General features: G+C 35.6%; 1 protein-coding gene across 1 annotated transcript in view; it reads right to left on the reverse strand.

Moving 5' to 3' along the window:
• The window catches only part of LOC150103418 (uncharacterized), a 150,849-nt gene that overhangs the window by 60,095 nt on the left and 74,996 nt on the right, over window positions 1–15,758 (reverse strand). The window contains exons 5-6 of the mRNA XM_090398475.1: window positions 3,851–3,967; window positions 9–201 (exon numbers count right to left, since the gene is read on the reverse strand). Coding sequence (XP_090254601.1) covers window positions 9–201; window positions 3,851–3,967 — 310 coding nt within the window. The remainder of the gene's footprint in view (window positions 1–8; window positions 202–3,850; window positions 3,968–15,758) is intronic.

Here is a 15,758-nt window from a genome sequence, read left to right on the forward strand (position 1 = left end):
GATAGTACCTGTTGCAACGTTGTGAAAACGGATTATAGCACTGAGTGGAGTGTGGGCCACACCGTGTATGATTGAAAGTACAGTACCCACAGTTTAGCTCATCACTTGCATCTGGACAATCAATAATGCCATTACAATGTTTTATAGGATTGTAGCACATGTCATGAGTATGGCACATTGCTTTGTCTAATGGACAACCACCTATATAAAGAAAATATTATCAGCATTAAAAATTCACAACTCAACTTAAAGTTTAAATAAATTCAACTATGCATTCTAAATGCTGAAAAGTATTAATGTAATAATATACAGTCACAATTCAAATAGGAAATGGCCTGTACAAAAGACTATGTGTATAACTATATGAAAGCAGCAGTAATTCTAATTAAAAAGGAGGGTTTCACAGTGCGTTTCACAGCTTTTCTATTTTATAAAAGGCAGTTTAGCTATAGGAAGTGTTTATAAGATTCAATACCATCGCACAAATAGTACTGAGTACTTGCTCTGATTTTCTATGTCTAGTTATGATTCTGAAGTATCTATAGACATAGAAAATCAGAGCACTCTACTTTGTTTTAAAAAGCTGCTAAAAGAGAAAGGTAGAATGTTCCCCCTAGGGGCTAAACACAAAGAAATTACAAGGAAAAATGTGGGCATATTAAGGTGGAAGGTAATGTTTTAGCATGCATGCAGTAAATCTAAGTTCTTTCATACATAAATCAAAGGGACATTAGCAGTCTGATGTGTTATACAGGCTTTCTAAATATGAACAAAAATTGTCCACATGCAACAATTAGAGTTACTGATGCTGGAATGAGAGCGATAGTTCATTTGCTTCAATTTAAAGACTAAGAATAGGTGATATTCTAAATGCATCTCTTGCAGTTCTAATTACCTAATGGTGAAGAGGATTTAATCTTCATAGAGCACTATTTCTGAACGAGGAATATTTGTGACCCACAATTAAGTTTTATGATCAAGAGGTGCTCAGCAGAGATAAGCAAAGAACACTGATTGGCATCCCAAGTGGTGGAAGACTGAGAGTGAAAGATGTCTGATGCCCTCCTGTGAGTATCCTTTAGCTGATGTCTATGTTGTTTTCATTTATTTATTTTCTTCATCAACACAGAAGGTTGATGGTTAGAAGAATTTGATCTGTTATTAGGTTATCTTTGACTGAAGCATTGTAACAAGTGTATAGTACTTCATGGGGAATATGAAGAATAATGCGTATGATTCTACCTCAATTTCTTCATGGTGATTATCACAACTTTTCAGCACACCTTCATATTCCTTTACCAAAGTGATTTCATCCCTCCATTGGCTAAATGGTCATTCTCAAGGTTGTTTATAGTATCTTATCAGGTCCAGTTTATTATTTCTGTAATCCATTGTCAATCAGATCTTCTAGCAATGTGGTCTGTCCATTTCCATTTTAGGTTTTTCACACACAGATAATGACATCTTCCACTGCCATAATTCCTCCTATCCATGTATTACAGATTTTAATTTTTCAGGAAATGACAATGTATACTAGAATATTAATTAAAAACTTTAATCAATACCTTCCTATATTTCGGCAATCCCTCCTATTTTGTGATCCCTGCCATCTTCAGGGATCACAAAACAATGATATGTGCATGCAGGCACTAACGCTAAGAAAATGAGACTGAAGAAAGGCAAGTGAAGTCGGTCCTAGACTCCTAAAAGTACCACCTCCTAGCAGGCTAAATTTAGTTATCTTGGCTGTTGGTCTTAGAATGCAAGCTTCCCAAGTATTCAAATTTGTTGAGGCTTGGGAAATTTTTCAGAGCTGAGGCTGATTCCAGGAATAATCTTTCATACTACTTATACTTGCTGTGGTGTAATAAAGTGACCATCTTCCAGCATATTCTATGGTGGGTATCCAATGCATGGTCAGCAAGTCCTGAGTGGTTGTATTGGTGAAACCGGATGTAGTCCTTGTGTTTGGATATCCCGATATTGGCTGTAGTAGGACAGTTTGCAACCGCAAGGGACCTGGTATACTCCAGGTAGGTCTAGGGGAAGTGGCTAGTTTTTGGTGGAACGGATAAGAGATGCCTCTTATGTTACAAACCACATATAGGAAGGTATTGATTAAAGTTTTTAATTAATATTCTAGTATACATTGTCATTTCCTGAAAAATTAAAAGCTATATATAACCAACGTATAAGTTTATCTGCAAGAATCCCGCTTCTTATCTCTTCTTGCAATTCTCATCATGCATCTGTCTATGCTTATCTAAGTTGTCTCCAGCCTTTGGATGTCTCTCTGGGTAAGGGACCCAGTTTCCAATTCATAAGTAAGGATCGGTAGGATGTACTAGTTAAACACTTCTCTCTTTGCACCTGTAACATACCATATATAGGAGAAACAGGACCCACAATTCCTATTAGACAAAAAGAGCATAAACGACACATTAAATATAATAATTATGGTGAAGCTGGCCTTTCTGATCATGCCCTGAATACCTTACATAGAACTGACTGGAAAAGCACTAGTTGTCTACATCACACCAAAACATGGTATGAACGCAAATTTAAGGAAGCCTATGAGATTATTATCAACCACCCCAATCTGAACAATAATGATGGTCTAAAAATCCCAAACATATGGAAGGCATATATTCGACCCACGGAACCTTCCTCTCTAAGAGCAACTATAAACAGGACTGTAGAAAATCCAGGATCCTAAATCAAAAATAACAATTGTAATGCTAAAAATAGGACATCACTGTTACTGAAAGAAAACTATCTGTAAGAAAGAATGTTTATTCATGTTATCATAAATAGTGTGATGAAATAGCATGATGTAGTTTATAAATAAGTAATTTTTTTTTCCCACTAGAGGTCATGCCAGTAGAATAACTTGTGATCAATTCATTGTTTCTTTAGCTTACTCTATGTAATGTAACTTAGCTTGTCCTGTATATTTGTATATGCTCCAGATGATGATCTTAATATGAAGATCAAAACATCAGGATATTAAAAGAGTTATTTATAACATGCTTGTAAAGTCCATAATTTCTAAAATGAATACTGATCACCGTGTAACACTAAAAGAAAGAGAACACTTCTCTCTCTTTATACATAAGGGCAAGGGTCCTAAAGATAGTTTTTACCAAATTCACTCCACACTAGTTTCACATGCCTGTCCATTTCTCCCTTGGATTCTGCCATCAGTTTTGACCTAGTCTGATGTTGTTCACATTTTCCAACATTACATCCTCAACATACCGATTTACCTGTGAAGTACATTATTTTAGTCTTCTCCAAGTTTATTTTCAGTCCCATCTCTTTACATTTGTGTGCTAGTTCCTGAATCATGTTTTGTAATTCAGGGTGCAATTAGATACATGTGCTCTTCATTTCTCCTCTATTTTTCTGAAAGTTTCTCTTTTCAGACCTTAACATAAAGCACAAATAATGTTTCAATGACCAGCACCATGCAATCAAATCAATTACTGACATGCATATAGTAAGTTTTTCAGTACTGGAATTAGCTATTGAAAAAAATGAAAAGGGGAAATAAATGCTATATGTTATACTCTCATTATGAGGAAAAGAATTCCCTATTTTCTAATAAATCTTTACTGATTAAGCCAGTGCAAAATTGGTTTAAAAATTGCTTTTTTTTATTTTTATATTTTAAATTTGCTTTCATGATAGCACTCAGTACCAAAAAAGCATGATTTCTCACCTCTCCATTTTTTGTAATAGACACTTAATATGCAAAATAGCATGCACATGACAGATATAAACAAAGAATAATACAGGCTCCAAATATATAAAGCTTCTAAATGACTAAATGCAGAATTAAGCTGTTTACCACATCCTAATTCATCAGAACCATTTTCACAGTCCCATATTCCATCACACTGTTGAGATGGAAAATAGTAACAACTCAAGTCCATTCCACACTTTTTCTGCTCTGGTAAGCATAAGCCTAATAAACAGACAAAAAAGATAAATAAATAAAAAAAAAAGTAAAAGATTCAAAAATAAAATCAGCAAAATTAAATTATTTCTCATTTTTAATTAGACATCCATTTAAAATTAAGCCACATATTAAAGTAATACCCAAACAAATGCCTAAATTAGAAATCATTGTTAAGACTGTTGGAGATATATTACGATCTTATAAGGAGGTAGTAAGGTTTTTTTCTTCCGGAAACTCTGGTTTTTCATTCCACACACAGAAAAATTGGCTTCAGAACACAAGCAATTTAAAGACATAAAATACTGTTGTTGGCGATGATGGGCAGTAGATGGTGTTGATGACAGTAGCATTGTAGTAAGAGAATTAAGTAGTAGTGGAGAGGGTGAGATGTATTTAGCAAAGCAGAGTTGAGTGCTCTCCCAAGATGAGTCCTTGGATTCCCTGAGGTGTCACATAATAATAGTAATATATTGTGTCAGAATTCAGTCACTAATACTAAGTTTCTAAGGTTTCTGTGGTTATGCTGAAATGTTTGCAAGTTGCTAATGCTGTTTGTCTGGATCCTAAACCAAAAAGAAATAGCAGTTCTTAACATTTCAAACAAAAAAAGATTATCAAAACAAAGTGAATAAGGGCAATGTTACACATATAATGAATCAAACAGAATGCAAATTATACAGGAAACCCCTGTATAACATGATACTTCTATGTACTTTTGCTCTGACACAGACAATTGTGGAAGACCTTGTATAATGCAAAATTTTTGAGTCAGGGGAAAACCCTGCTATTGTGCTGGATGTAATTTTTCAACATTTCTTTTCTCTCTCTTTCTGTAACCCAGGATATTCACTTGGTATTATGAAAAACCTGCATTTTATTGTGTTGGGAAAAAATCCTCTTATTAGATTGTGCTGCTGAACTTGTGCTTGTTTGAGATCGTTACATGTGGCTTTGAGGAGTGCATTTGGCAACAAAGTCTTCGTAAGATTATTTTGGTTTTATTTGATCATTTATAAAATTTTCCAGGTAACTGCACCAGTTTTAAGTCATCAAAAGATTGTGTAATGTTACGTGCAGCAATGCATCAGGAGAGTAATGGTATCTCCATGGAGTCAGGAGACTCATCTTGAGGGACCCATAATTCACACATTTATATCAACACCTCTCCTTAAACTCATTCAATATGATTGCAGCTGTAGAGGGGTATTTTGCAGATCTTACTGAGAACACTACAGGGACGGGATAACAGCGAAGGAGCATCGGTGGAATAAATGTATTAGCCTTAAGGGAGATTATGTTAAAAATAATTTTGAAATTACAAATTCGTTTTTTCATTGTTAGGCCGAGAACTTTTCAGACTACCTTCGTATGTTGAAGAACGACTTCACTTCTACCAATGATGAGACCTCAATATAGGTCCAAACAGGTCTAGGTAGTGACCATTCCCATAATGCATGGCAATACAGGCATCTGAAAGGAAGTGCATGGGGCATTATGGGATATAAGGCAAATTTCATACGCTTAGGTCTGAAAATAATTTGTCAAGCTCATACTTCAAAATTTTCTAGCTCCTGATCACTTTGAAAACTTTTTTTCAAAGCAAAAAAAACACAGTATCCTATTTGGAATAATATAATAATGAACACCAATCCCTCCTTTTAATTAAAAAAATAACTAATCTCCATTAGGAAGAAGCAAAACTTGCCATATACTTTAAATATATAGCACATCTGGTTGGAGAAACATATAATTCGTGATTGATCAGACATGCTAAGGGGATAACAATGAAAATCTCACCTTCTATTTACATAATCATTTTTAAATATATATAAAATATCTTATACTTGACAAGAAATTATGTTCTTGTTTTAATCCTTTACCAAAGCAATAGTGAACACTTGCATATAATAGCTGTTAACTTCAAATCAAATTGCCTCGGTGTCTCATTGCATGACACAACCCCTTTCAGTTGTGTGTGTGTATGGCATAACAGATTTACTCAGCTGAGACATTTTTGAAAAAAAGATTAAACGACAAAGATGAGAGATAAAAGTAAAAAGTAATATTTAATTTAATCCTTTATACAAGTGTAAGCAAACAAAGTTTGCACCTGAAAATATCTTCAGGACTGAGGTAAGGTAGTGCAACACCAGGCAACTCCGAGCAAAGGTGGACCAAGCTCTCATCACTCCTTGTCTCAGTATCTCCCATAATGCAAAGCACATCTCCTTGCAGACATGAATACTGCTATGCATTAAGCGAAGGGCCACTACCCAGACTGGTTTCAATCTTTATTGAGGTCTCGTCAGTGGGAGGCAGACCCAAACGCAGAGATACTAAGGCAGAAGCAATAGGAGAGGTCATATTTGCCTATTACCTTGATGGACCTGTGGTTTCAGTCAGGATTTCTCCATGACTGCAGATTGTAAAGAGTCCAGCTATTCCTGTATTTACCTATAGGAGTTGCCAACAGGTGTACCACCTTATTATTGAATTACTCTGGATTTAGAGAAAGATGTTGGAAGTTTATTTTTCACTTGGTTAGACTATAATAAATTTAGTTTAATCCTTTATCCGACATCTTTATGTTGGAAAAATACACTTCCAACATCTTTCTCTAAATCCAGAGTAATTCAATAATAAGGTGGCACACCTGTTGGCAACTCCTATGGGTAAATATGACCTCTCCTATTGCTTCTGCCTTAGTATCTCCACGTTTGGGTCTGCCTCACACTGACGAGACCTCAATAAAGGTTGAAACTGGTCTGGGTAGTGGCCCTTCCCTTAATGCATAGCAGTATACATGCCTGCAAGGAGACGTGCTTTGCATTATGAGAGATACTGAGACAAGGAGTGATGAGAGCTAGGTCCACCTTCGCTCGGAGTTGCCTGGTGTTGTACTACCTTACCTCAGTCCTGAAGATATTTTCAGGCGCAAACTTTGTTTGTTTACACTTGGATAAAGGATTAAACTAAATTTATTATAATATTTAATTTGGTAGATTGCACGACTAGCAATCTATCTAGTTAAATGCAGCTTCAAATGTCAATACACTAACACTTTAATGTATAGATTTTTTTGTTCCTTTGCAATTTTTTGTTGGTTGTTCCCGCTTGTTATGCACCCAAAGAATCTTCTATGTAAAGAAACTAGTCATGCAATCTACCTAATTAAATAATATTTTTTACTTTTATCTCTCAGCTTTCAAGTCATTTAATCTTTTTTTTTTTTAAATATATATATATATAGTCATGTATTATGGAAAAGGTCATTACTTAGTCCAGTTTCAATCTTCAAGGTCTCATGGGCACTAGATCCCATGAGATTGCAGTTGTGAATGTACTTCATGTGCAACCATTTGCTGGTCTGTGCTTGGGCAAAATATATAATTGCAAGGATATAATTTACTTCTTTTTTTATTTCATAACTAAGTAAAATAAAATAAAATAAAAAAAAACTTGCTATAATGTTCATCTTGTACCTTCAAAGGATTTCACAATGTCTGAAGGGATGATGCCACACTGTTCAAAAATTGCTAGAATTCTGATTATGACTAACAATATTTTAAGAATGTTTCATCAAGGCTTGCTCTTCTTTAATCATATGTTAATTCAGATAATCAAGGAAGAGGGCTTCTATAGTCTGAAACAGCAGTTTCATCCCAAGCTGAATATCCTAAATACATATCAATAAGAACACTGAAGCTATATCTTTTTTGAGTTTGCACTTTAATTATGCACTTTATGATGAAATATTCAATGCCATATTATATTGTTGGGACTGTGCTAGAGGAAGCTGGTAGAAGAGTTACAAATTCAATGAAGAATATGATACAAAGGGTGTTCTCAGTGCCAATGAAATTAACCTATTCTACAAACTGCTTCTCAAGAGAGGGCACTAGAGTGCCACTTAGTGAAAGATTATTGAAAAGATAAGTTTTATTTTTGTAATAAAGTAGCAATTTGGATCCGCATTATAGTGTGGTTTTCCTCATTTTTCATAGCTAAGCACAACTAAGTAATTGTGGAAATTTGTGTGATTGAAACAGACTTTTACTATTTTTGAAACTTGCCACGAAAAAATGGTGATACGAATGAGATTGGTGCATCATGCAGTGTGAAAATCAAAATCAAATAACAGTGTGCACTTTTCGAGAATGGTACACTTCGTGAATGCAACATGTATACATAATGGAATGTGGAGAGATTGAACAAGAGATGAGAGAGGATACGAACATGTCGAAAGTGCAATATTCTGTTGGACTACAAGTTACTGGTAAATGCGAAACTGACGGATGGAATGAGAGAGTGTATAATTGCGGAACAAATGACCATATAAATCAAGGAACGAAAGCAATTGTAGGAGCAAATGACTGTATAAATCACAGAACAGAAGCGAAAGAACGAAAGAGAAAGCTGAAGTAATGAAAGCGAATCACACTGTAGTGAAGGAAAGTCAGTATGAGGAAATGAAAGAAACTAATGATAGACTGAGAGTATAATCACCAGGACACAGGACATGAAAAATGAGTTGATCAGAATGAGAAGTGAAATGAAAAATGTGTAGTGAGATGAGAAGTATGGAGGATAAGCATGGACAAGTACAAAAGGTTAGGACGAAATAGGAAGCAAAGAAAAAAAGGTGAAAAATAAGTCGAGAATAGTGATGTATGGAGAGTCCATTATTAGAGGTGTAGTAAATGACAGATTCCATAAGGTGTGTTTTCCAGGAGAGAGAATTAGCAGGATAATCGATGCGCTAGATAAGAGAAGCAGATGAGCAGGTGATGGTTGTTGGAACCAGTGGTTTCACTGGACATAAGAGCATGTAAGAATGGATATCAGGAAGTTCAGGAGAGTGAAAGATAACAGTATAGTTAGAAAGGTGGTCAGTGTGTTGTCTAGGTATAATAATGGTGAGATGAGAAGGAGAGCAAGGATCATGAATTGTATGTTGGCAGAGCTGCATGAAGAGAAGGGAGTGGAGTTTGTGAATATGTGAGATGCATTTGAGAGAAGGATAGAAATCTACAAAAGTGATGGGCTGCATTTGAATAGATCTGGTGTGAGTCAGACTATTGCTGAAAGGAGGAACAATAATTGATGTAAGCAAGAAAGCATAGGAAGTAAGAGATGAAACAAAAGATCAGGAAAGAGGAACTGGTGAGACTGAAGTGATTGTAAATGAGAATAGTTGTACTGTAAGTGATAATGTTAGAACAAGAATATGCAAGACAGACAGGGAAACTGGAAGGGAGGGAAATCAAGGAGTTAAACAGAGCAGATTGTTATTATTCAGGCCTCCATGGAGTCAAAAGATTCATTATGGAAGGTCCTTTCTAAGAAACACAAGCCTATCAAGACTCATCGAGGGAGGTCCCTCCTAGGAAACACAAAGTCTATCATACCACTCCTTAAACTCATTGACCATTCTTGCACTAACCACTCTATCAGGCAATGCTTTCCATGGTTCAACCACCCTCCATGCAAAGAAACCATTCCTCACCCTCTTGCTCAGTTTCCTTTCATAATGTCCAGGAATGTCCCTTTGTCATCATTCCTTCCCGTTGTTCAACCAGGCAAAAGACTTCCCCAGCATCAACCCTGTAACCACCTCTCAACAGTTTAAAAGTCTCAATTATATCACCTCTCCTTCTTCTATCCACCAAACTCTGCAGTTCACATTCCCTCAGCCGATCCTCATAACTATCATTGTACAGTCCTGAAACCATATTTGTTATCTGCCTTTGTACCCTTTCCACAGTTAATTTATCCCCTTCAAATCCCGGGGACCAGATCTGAGAACAATAGTCTAAGTGTGGTCTGATCAGAGTCTTATACGACGGAATGATAACCCTTTTATCTCTGCAGGTCAGTGTCCTTCTCATTATTGCAGCAATTCTCTGCGTTACCTTCACTACATTTGCAATATGTCCCCTAAATTTCAGGTTTCTATCAATCATCAACCCCAGATCTCTTTTGCTTCCACTACTTCCCCTAGTTTAACTCTTCCCACAGAGTATGCAGCATCCCATCGATGTGTCCCAAACAAGTGATAATGGTAGAACAAGAATACACAAGACAGACAGGGAAACTGGAGGGGGGGGGGTCAAGGAGGTAAACAGAGTATAAGGAGAGTGTAAGGAGATGTCAGAAGTAGTAGTGAATGTGTGTGTACGAGGATGGTCAGTATGAGAATGGGATAGCTTGGTATGTAAGATTTGTAGTTCAGTCTGAAGAGACAGATAGGGTAACTGGTGATAGGGAATGCTTAGTTGCAAGGAAATTACACCCTACAAGTGAATTGCTTTGTTTATTTAAAAATACCAGGTGTATCAGGAATAAGGGCGATGAAATGCTTTCACCGTTTGGGATTATTTGCCCCAAAACTGTTCGAATAAGTGGAACAGGGTTGGATAAGGATGAAATCCTAATGGGAATAGAAATAGAGGGGTATGATGTTTTCTGTGAGGATAGAAAGGACAAGAAGGGAGGTGCTGCTATTGACAACAAGCAAATTATATTCACACAGTGGAGATGTGAGGTTAGAGTTTAGAGTTTTTCCATCGGTATGAAACTAGTTGCAAACGTGAGAGACTTGATCAAACAAGAATCTTACATAAAGAACGGACAGCATTACTGCAAGCATCATATGAGGTAGCATTCGAAGTTGCCAAGCAAAAAAAACCTCACACAATTGGAGAAACGCTCATAAAACCCTGCATGTTGAAGACGGTAAAGTTAATTCTTGGGGTTTCCAGCGAAGTAAAGATGCAACGAACATCTCTGTCTAATAATACTATTCAAAGGTCCATGGACATTAAAGAGCAGATTTTGAATGAAATCAAAGTTTCACCATTGTTTTCTTTTCAAGTAGATGAGTCAACAGACATAAGCTCATGTTCTCAGTTGCTTGTCTTCGTAAAATATATTCATTCAGAAGGCATCAAAGAAGAGTTACTATACTATTTTGTAGTGTACTTAAAACTACTACAAAAGGAGAAGATATTATGGAGAAGATAAATAACTTTTTTGTGACTGGAGGACTAGAATGGAAAAACATCTGTGGGGGTTTGCACGGATGGTGCACCAGCTATGCTAGGGTCTAAGTCTGGTTTTCAGAAAAGAGTAAAAGAACTTGCTCCCCAAGCAAAGGGAATCCACTGCATGATTCACCGATATGTAAAACTCTTCCAGCTCCCCTGCAAGAAGCATTTGATTTAGTGATCAAAATTGTAAATTACATCAAATCTGGAGCTCTTAACAGCTGTCTGTTTAAACACCTGTGTAAAGACATGAATGCTGATCATGAGGTTCTTTTTTTCTATACTGCTGTACTATGGTTATCAAAAGGAAATGTGGTCAATCGTTTTTTTGAGTTGAAAGAAGAAATCAAGTTATTCCTGGAAGTGCAAGGGAAACATGAACTTACAGCCTATTTTAATGATGACGTTTGGTTGAGAAGAATTGCTTACCTAGCAGACATATTAGAACAGCAAAATAGGCTTAACCTGAAACTCTAAGGAAAGGAAACAACTATTATAATTTCAAGACAATCTCAGGGCATTTATATCCAAACTCCAGAACTGGCAAAGAAAAGTAAACCTAGGAAACATTGCCATGTTTGAGAAACTGTGCAGCGTGGTAGACGAATCTGAAGGTGAAATAAATGGCAATTTGAAAGAAGAGATTACTGGGCATTTCGATTCTCTTGAAAATGAACTCCAGCATTATTTCCCTGAGATGACAGAAAAAGAAGCTGCGCTGGTACAAAATCCATTCTCTGCTTCCCTTGATATCGCCAGCATCCCCGATGAAGTATAAGATGAATTCTTGGATCTGCGAACGATTCCTCAGCACGCAACTTATTTGATGAAAAACTGTTGACTCAATTCTGGTGTGCTATGTATAGGTCATATCCAAATGTCACCATGCTTGTGTTTCGAGTTTTACTTCCCTTTGTTTCTACATATCTCTGTGATGGATTTTCAACGCTTTTTCAATTGAAAACCAAAACAAGAAACAGAATAAATGTTGAGAATGACATGAGGTTGGCATTAACGAAACCAAGAATTTTTAAGCTTGTTAATGAGTTACAATTTCAATCAATGCATTAAATATGTTGTAAGTTAACATTATCTTGAATTATATTATACTGAAAAATCTATTTTCGATGCGTTTTCATTTACCCTATTAAAAAGCCTATTTTTAATGTCGGGGCCGCGGGTCACTTTGCCCCTATAAAATGGGGTTGCGACTCGAAAAAGGTTGGAAACCGCTGATTTATATATTATATCAGTGAAAGTGGAACCCCCATGAAAAAATTCACAATGGCAAAAAAAGTGTCAACAAAGTCTGCTGTTTTTGAACACTTGACAATAACAATATATAGGAAATATTGTGTATTAATGCATTATAGATGGTAATGATTGTGAAAAAGCATGTGATCCAAAAATTGATAGCTTTTGTGGTTTTGATAAAAATGCACCTGCAAGAGCATCAAATTTAAAAAGAAGACACTTCCAGCATTTTCATCCTAAAGTGACAGAAGCTGTGAATGAGAAAGACAGCAATAAAAACATTCCCTCTACTTCAGGGCTAAAGAAAAATCAGTAATCTACTGGAGGCCAAACACAACTACAAAGATTCTTTACATCTGAAAAAATTACCATAGCAATAACACCAGAAAAAGTTTAAAAACCACATCACTGAAATGGCAGTGAAATAGTGTACCTCATCTTCCCCACCCCTAACAACCAGCCTTTTTAGGCTTGAATGGACAAATAGTTAGAAAACTTGGAGTTTCTTTGGAAAGAGAAAGTATAAGGAGACTGATACTTTAAGAGGCCAAATGTAAGAAACAACTTCAAAAAAGTCTGAAGGGATGTTCTGTCTTTATTAAAATGGATGTATACACACACTGGAAGAGTGTGGCCTTCAAAGTTTAAGAAATAGGAGTTTAAGTAGAAATGCAATCTATAAAGGGTTTGTACAGTATAGTTAACAGTGGAAATTTTGCAGCTTGTGGCAGGTAGGGAGGAACATGCTCAGCTTCTAACTTCCTACAATTGATAACACCAAATACGTTCTTGCTCAGCTTCCACAGATGATTCTCCCTTCTCCCAATTTGGGGTCATCTTTGGAAGCTGAATAAGGGTGTAGGTCAGGAAGAATGCGTGGTCCAGATTCTTTTTATGGTATGCAGTGAGTGAATGAAATAAGCTGTAGTAGACACTGGGAGTCCATCTTCAATTCATGTTTTTAAAGGGAGAGATGTATGACAGGCATCAGGGAATTACACTCCAAGGGATGCTTACTCTTAAAGATGTCTACATATAGTAAGTATAACAAAGGAATAAAAAAAAAAAATAATAATAATAAAGTATAATAAACAAAATATAAAGATGGTACAACGAGATAAAATGCCATGATGGCTGGGATATTGCCTGGTTAAACAAGGGTGCAGATGTCTAACGGGGAACGAGGCAAACAATAAAAAGTCAGCTACAGAAACACACTCAACATCAGCAAAAAGTGAAAGGGACAGAAGCATTAGTGAAGTTACACATCAACATAACTGGTGTTACTACAATAAAGATAAAAACAGGAAAGACTTCTAGATAACTAGATCATAAATTTCCTTATATGTACCCTCAAGATGTGCACATGCTATGACTGTACTACATGAATAAGTTTACATCATTACTCATCTTTTATCAACAATTAGTCTATTACTTCCAAATTAGCTATTATCTGTCAGCTCTCCAATATTGTCATAGCTAAAATTTAAGTCTTCTAGGGCATTTTTGAGTGAAACAATTCACATAGATCTTTGTCTTCTTCTGGATCTTTTTCTTACATCTTAGCATCAAACACTTGTTTTGCTAACCTTTTCCTCTCCTATTCTGATTAAGTGACCATATTGCCTTAGATTAGCCTTGCACACACACACACACCTTTTTGAATGCTAACAATGTAAAGTTCCTTCCTAATATCATCCTTTTTAATATGATTCTGCCACTGATGGCATCTGTTCAAGCCCCTAATTTCTCTCAGGATTATTATATCTCCAATCTTTGTTCAAATGCTTGATTTCTAACCCAACTCCCAGATCCATAACTTAACATTGGTTTGAATACTGTCTTGTATGCGACTAGTGTTTTGGCTAATTTCTCTCTTATTCCATACAAAGTTAAACAACTAGCTCCTCATCATACCAGCTTTGCTTATTCTGTTATCTATTTCCATACTTTTACATGGAGCTCTAAGTAGAGAAATTCCTCTATAATTCTCATGTTCGGTTTTATTCCCCATTTTATAGATGGAAACTATGCAAGTTCTACTCCAACCATCTGAAATTTGACTTGTTCGGCTTTCTGAATTATACAATGTAGCCACAACAAAACTTTTACACCTCCACATTTGAGCATTTCTAGTCAAATATCATTACACCAGCTGCTTTTAAAGATTTCAAGCTTTTGATAACATTTTTCAACTTAAGTATTGATATGCACTACTGTTTACATTCACTGTAAATATTTTCTGTTACTATTTTGTCACTACTTGTTTCATTTGAAAGGGTTTCAAAGTAATTCCTCCAGATATCTAGAATCTCCTTATATTCAAATTTGACATTTCTATCATCTTTGATTTCTTTTACAGTACTCTTTCTTCCATTTCTAAGCTTTTTGTTAAATAGTCCCCAGAACATTTTGCCACCTTCCTGATATTTATATTCTATATTTTAATTGAAGTCCTCCATAGCTTTTGTTTAGCTGCTTTTACACATAGCTTAGCTCTTACATTTTTCTCTGTATTCTTTTAGGGATTCTGTGAACTTAGCTAAGAACTTTCAGTATGCTTTTTTCTTTTCCATGACTGCTTCATTCACTTCTTGAGTCCATCATGGTGATTTTATTTTTATATCCTTGCAAAAAAACTTCACATACCTCACTAGATAAATCAATGTTTGTTTCATACAACTCAGAGTTTGCCACTGAAACTCCAAGATATGTTTTTTGGAGTTTCATTTTTCGAACTTTCTTTTTTCTTGAATAATGTTTGTACAATTGAATTTAAAATTTTCTTATAAATGCTGCTCGACATTAATTATTTTTTAAAAGTTTCTTGCATATAGTTCTTTTCAATGTAATATTCATTTTTATCTACTTAAAACTAAGTGATGATCACTTCCAATTTCGAATCCTCTGTATACTCTTTTATTCTGAATCATATAAAGATGTTATCAAACTAGTTAATGAGACTTTTCTTATTTCTTGTATCTGCTCTCCAAGTGAACTTCTGCAAATCTTTATGTTGGAATATCATTAGTAATGATGTGATAGAAACCTACACCTTCTGGAATTGGATGTGAACAGAGGGAATTTTTCATTTTAGGGAGGGTAGATAAGGATATCCTAGATGTCTAGAGTAATTATTTTGAAATATTGTTAAATGAAACAAACAGTGACAGAACCACACTAGAGAATATTCAAAAGGAATGCAATGAGGAGTACATATCAGTATCCACCTATTAAAAAAAATAATAAAAAAATAAAGTTCATCATCATCAAATTCCTCATATATACCCTCAAGGGGTGTACAGGATATGATAGTACAACATGAAAAATTTACATCATTACTAACTTCCTATCTACAATTTTCCTCCAAATCAGTCTGTTACTTGTCAAGACTCCAACATTATCAGATCTTATATTTCTATCGTTGAAGGCACTTTGTACCATATCAATCCACCCAGTAGCGCCCTCAGGATTTAATCTTGGAGGGGGGCCGAGCA

Source organism: Typopeltis vanoorti, chromosome 9, assembly GCF_054136105.1.
Source record: "Typopeltis vanoorti isolate ZY-2024b chromosome 9, IOZ_Tvanoo_1.0, whole genome shotgun sequence".
NCBI lineage: Eukaryota > Metazoa > Arthropoda > Arachnida > Uropygi > Thelyphonidae > Typopeltis > Typopeltis vanoorti.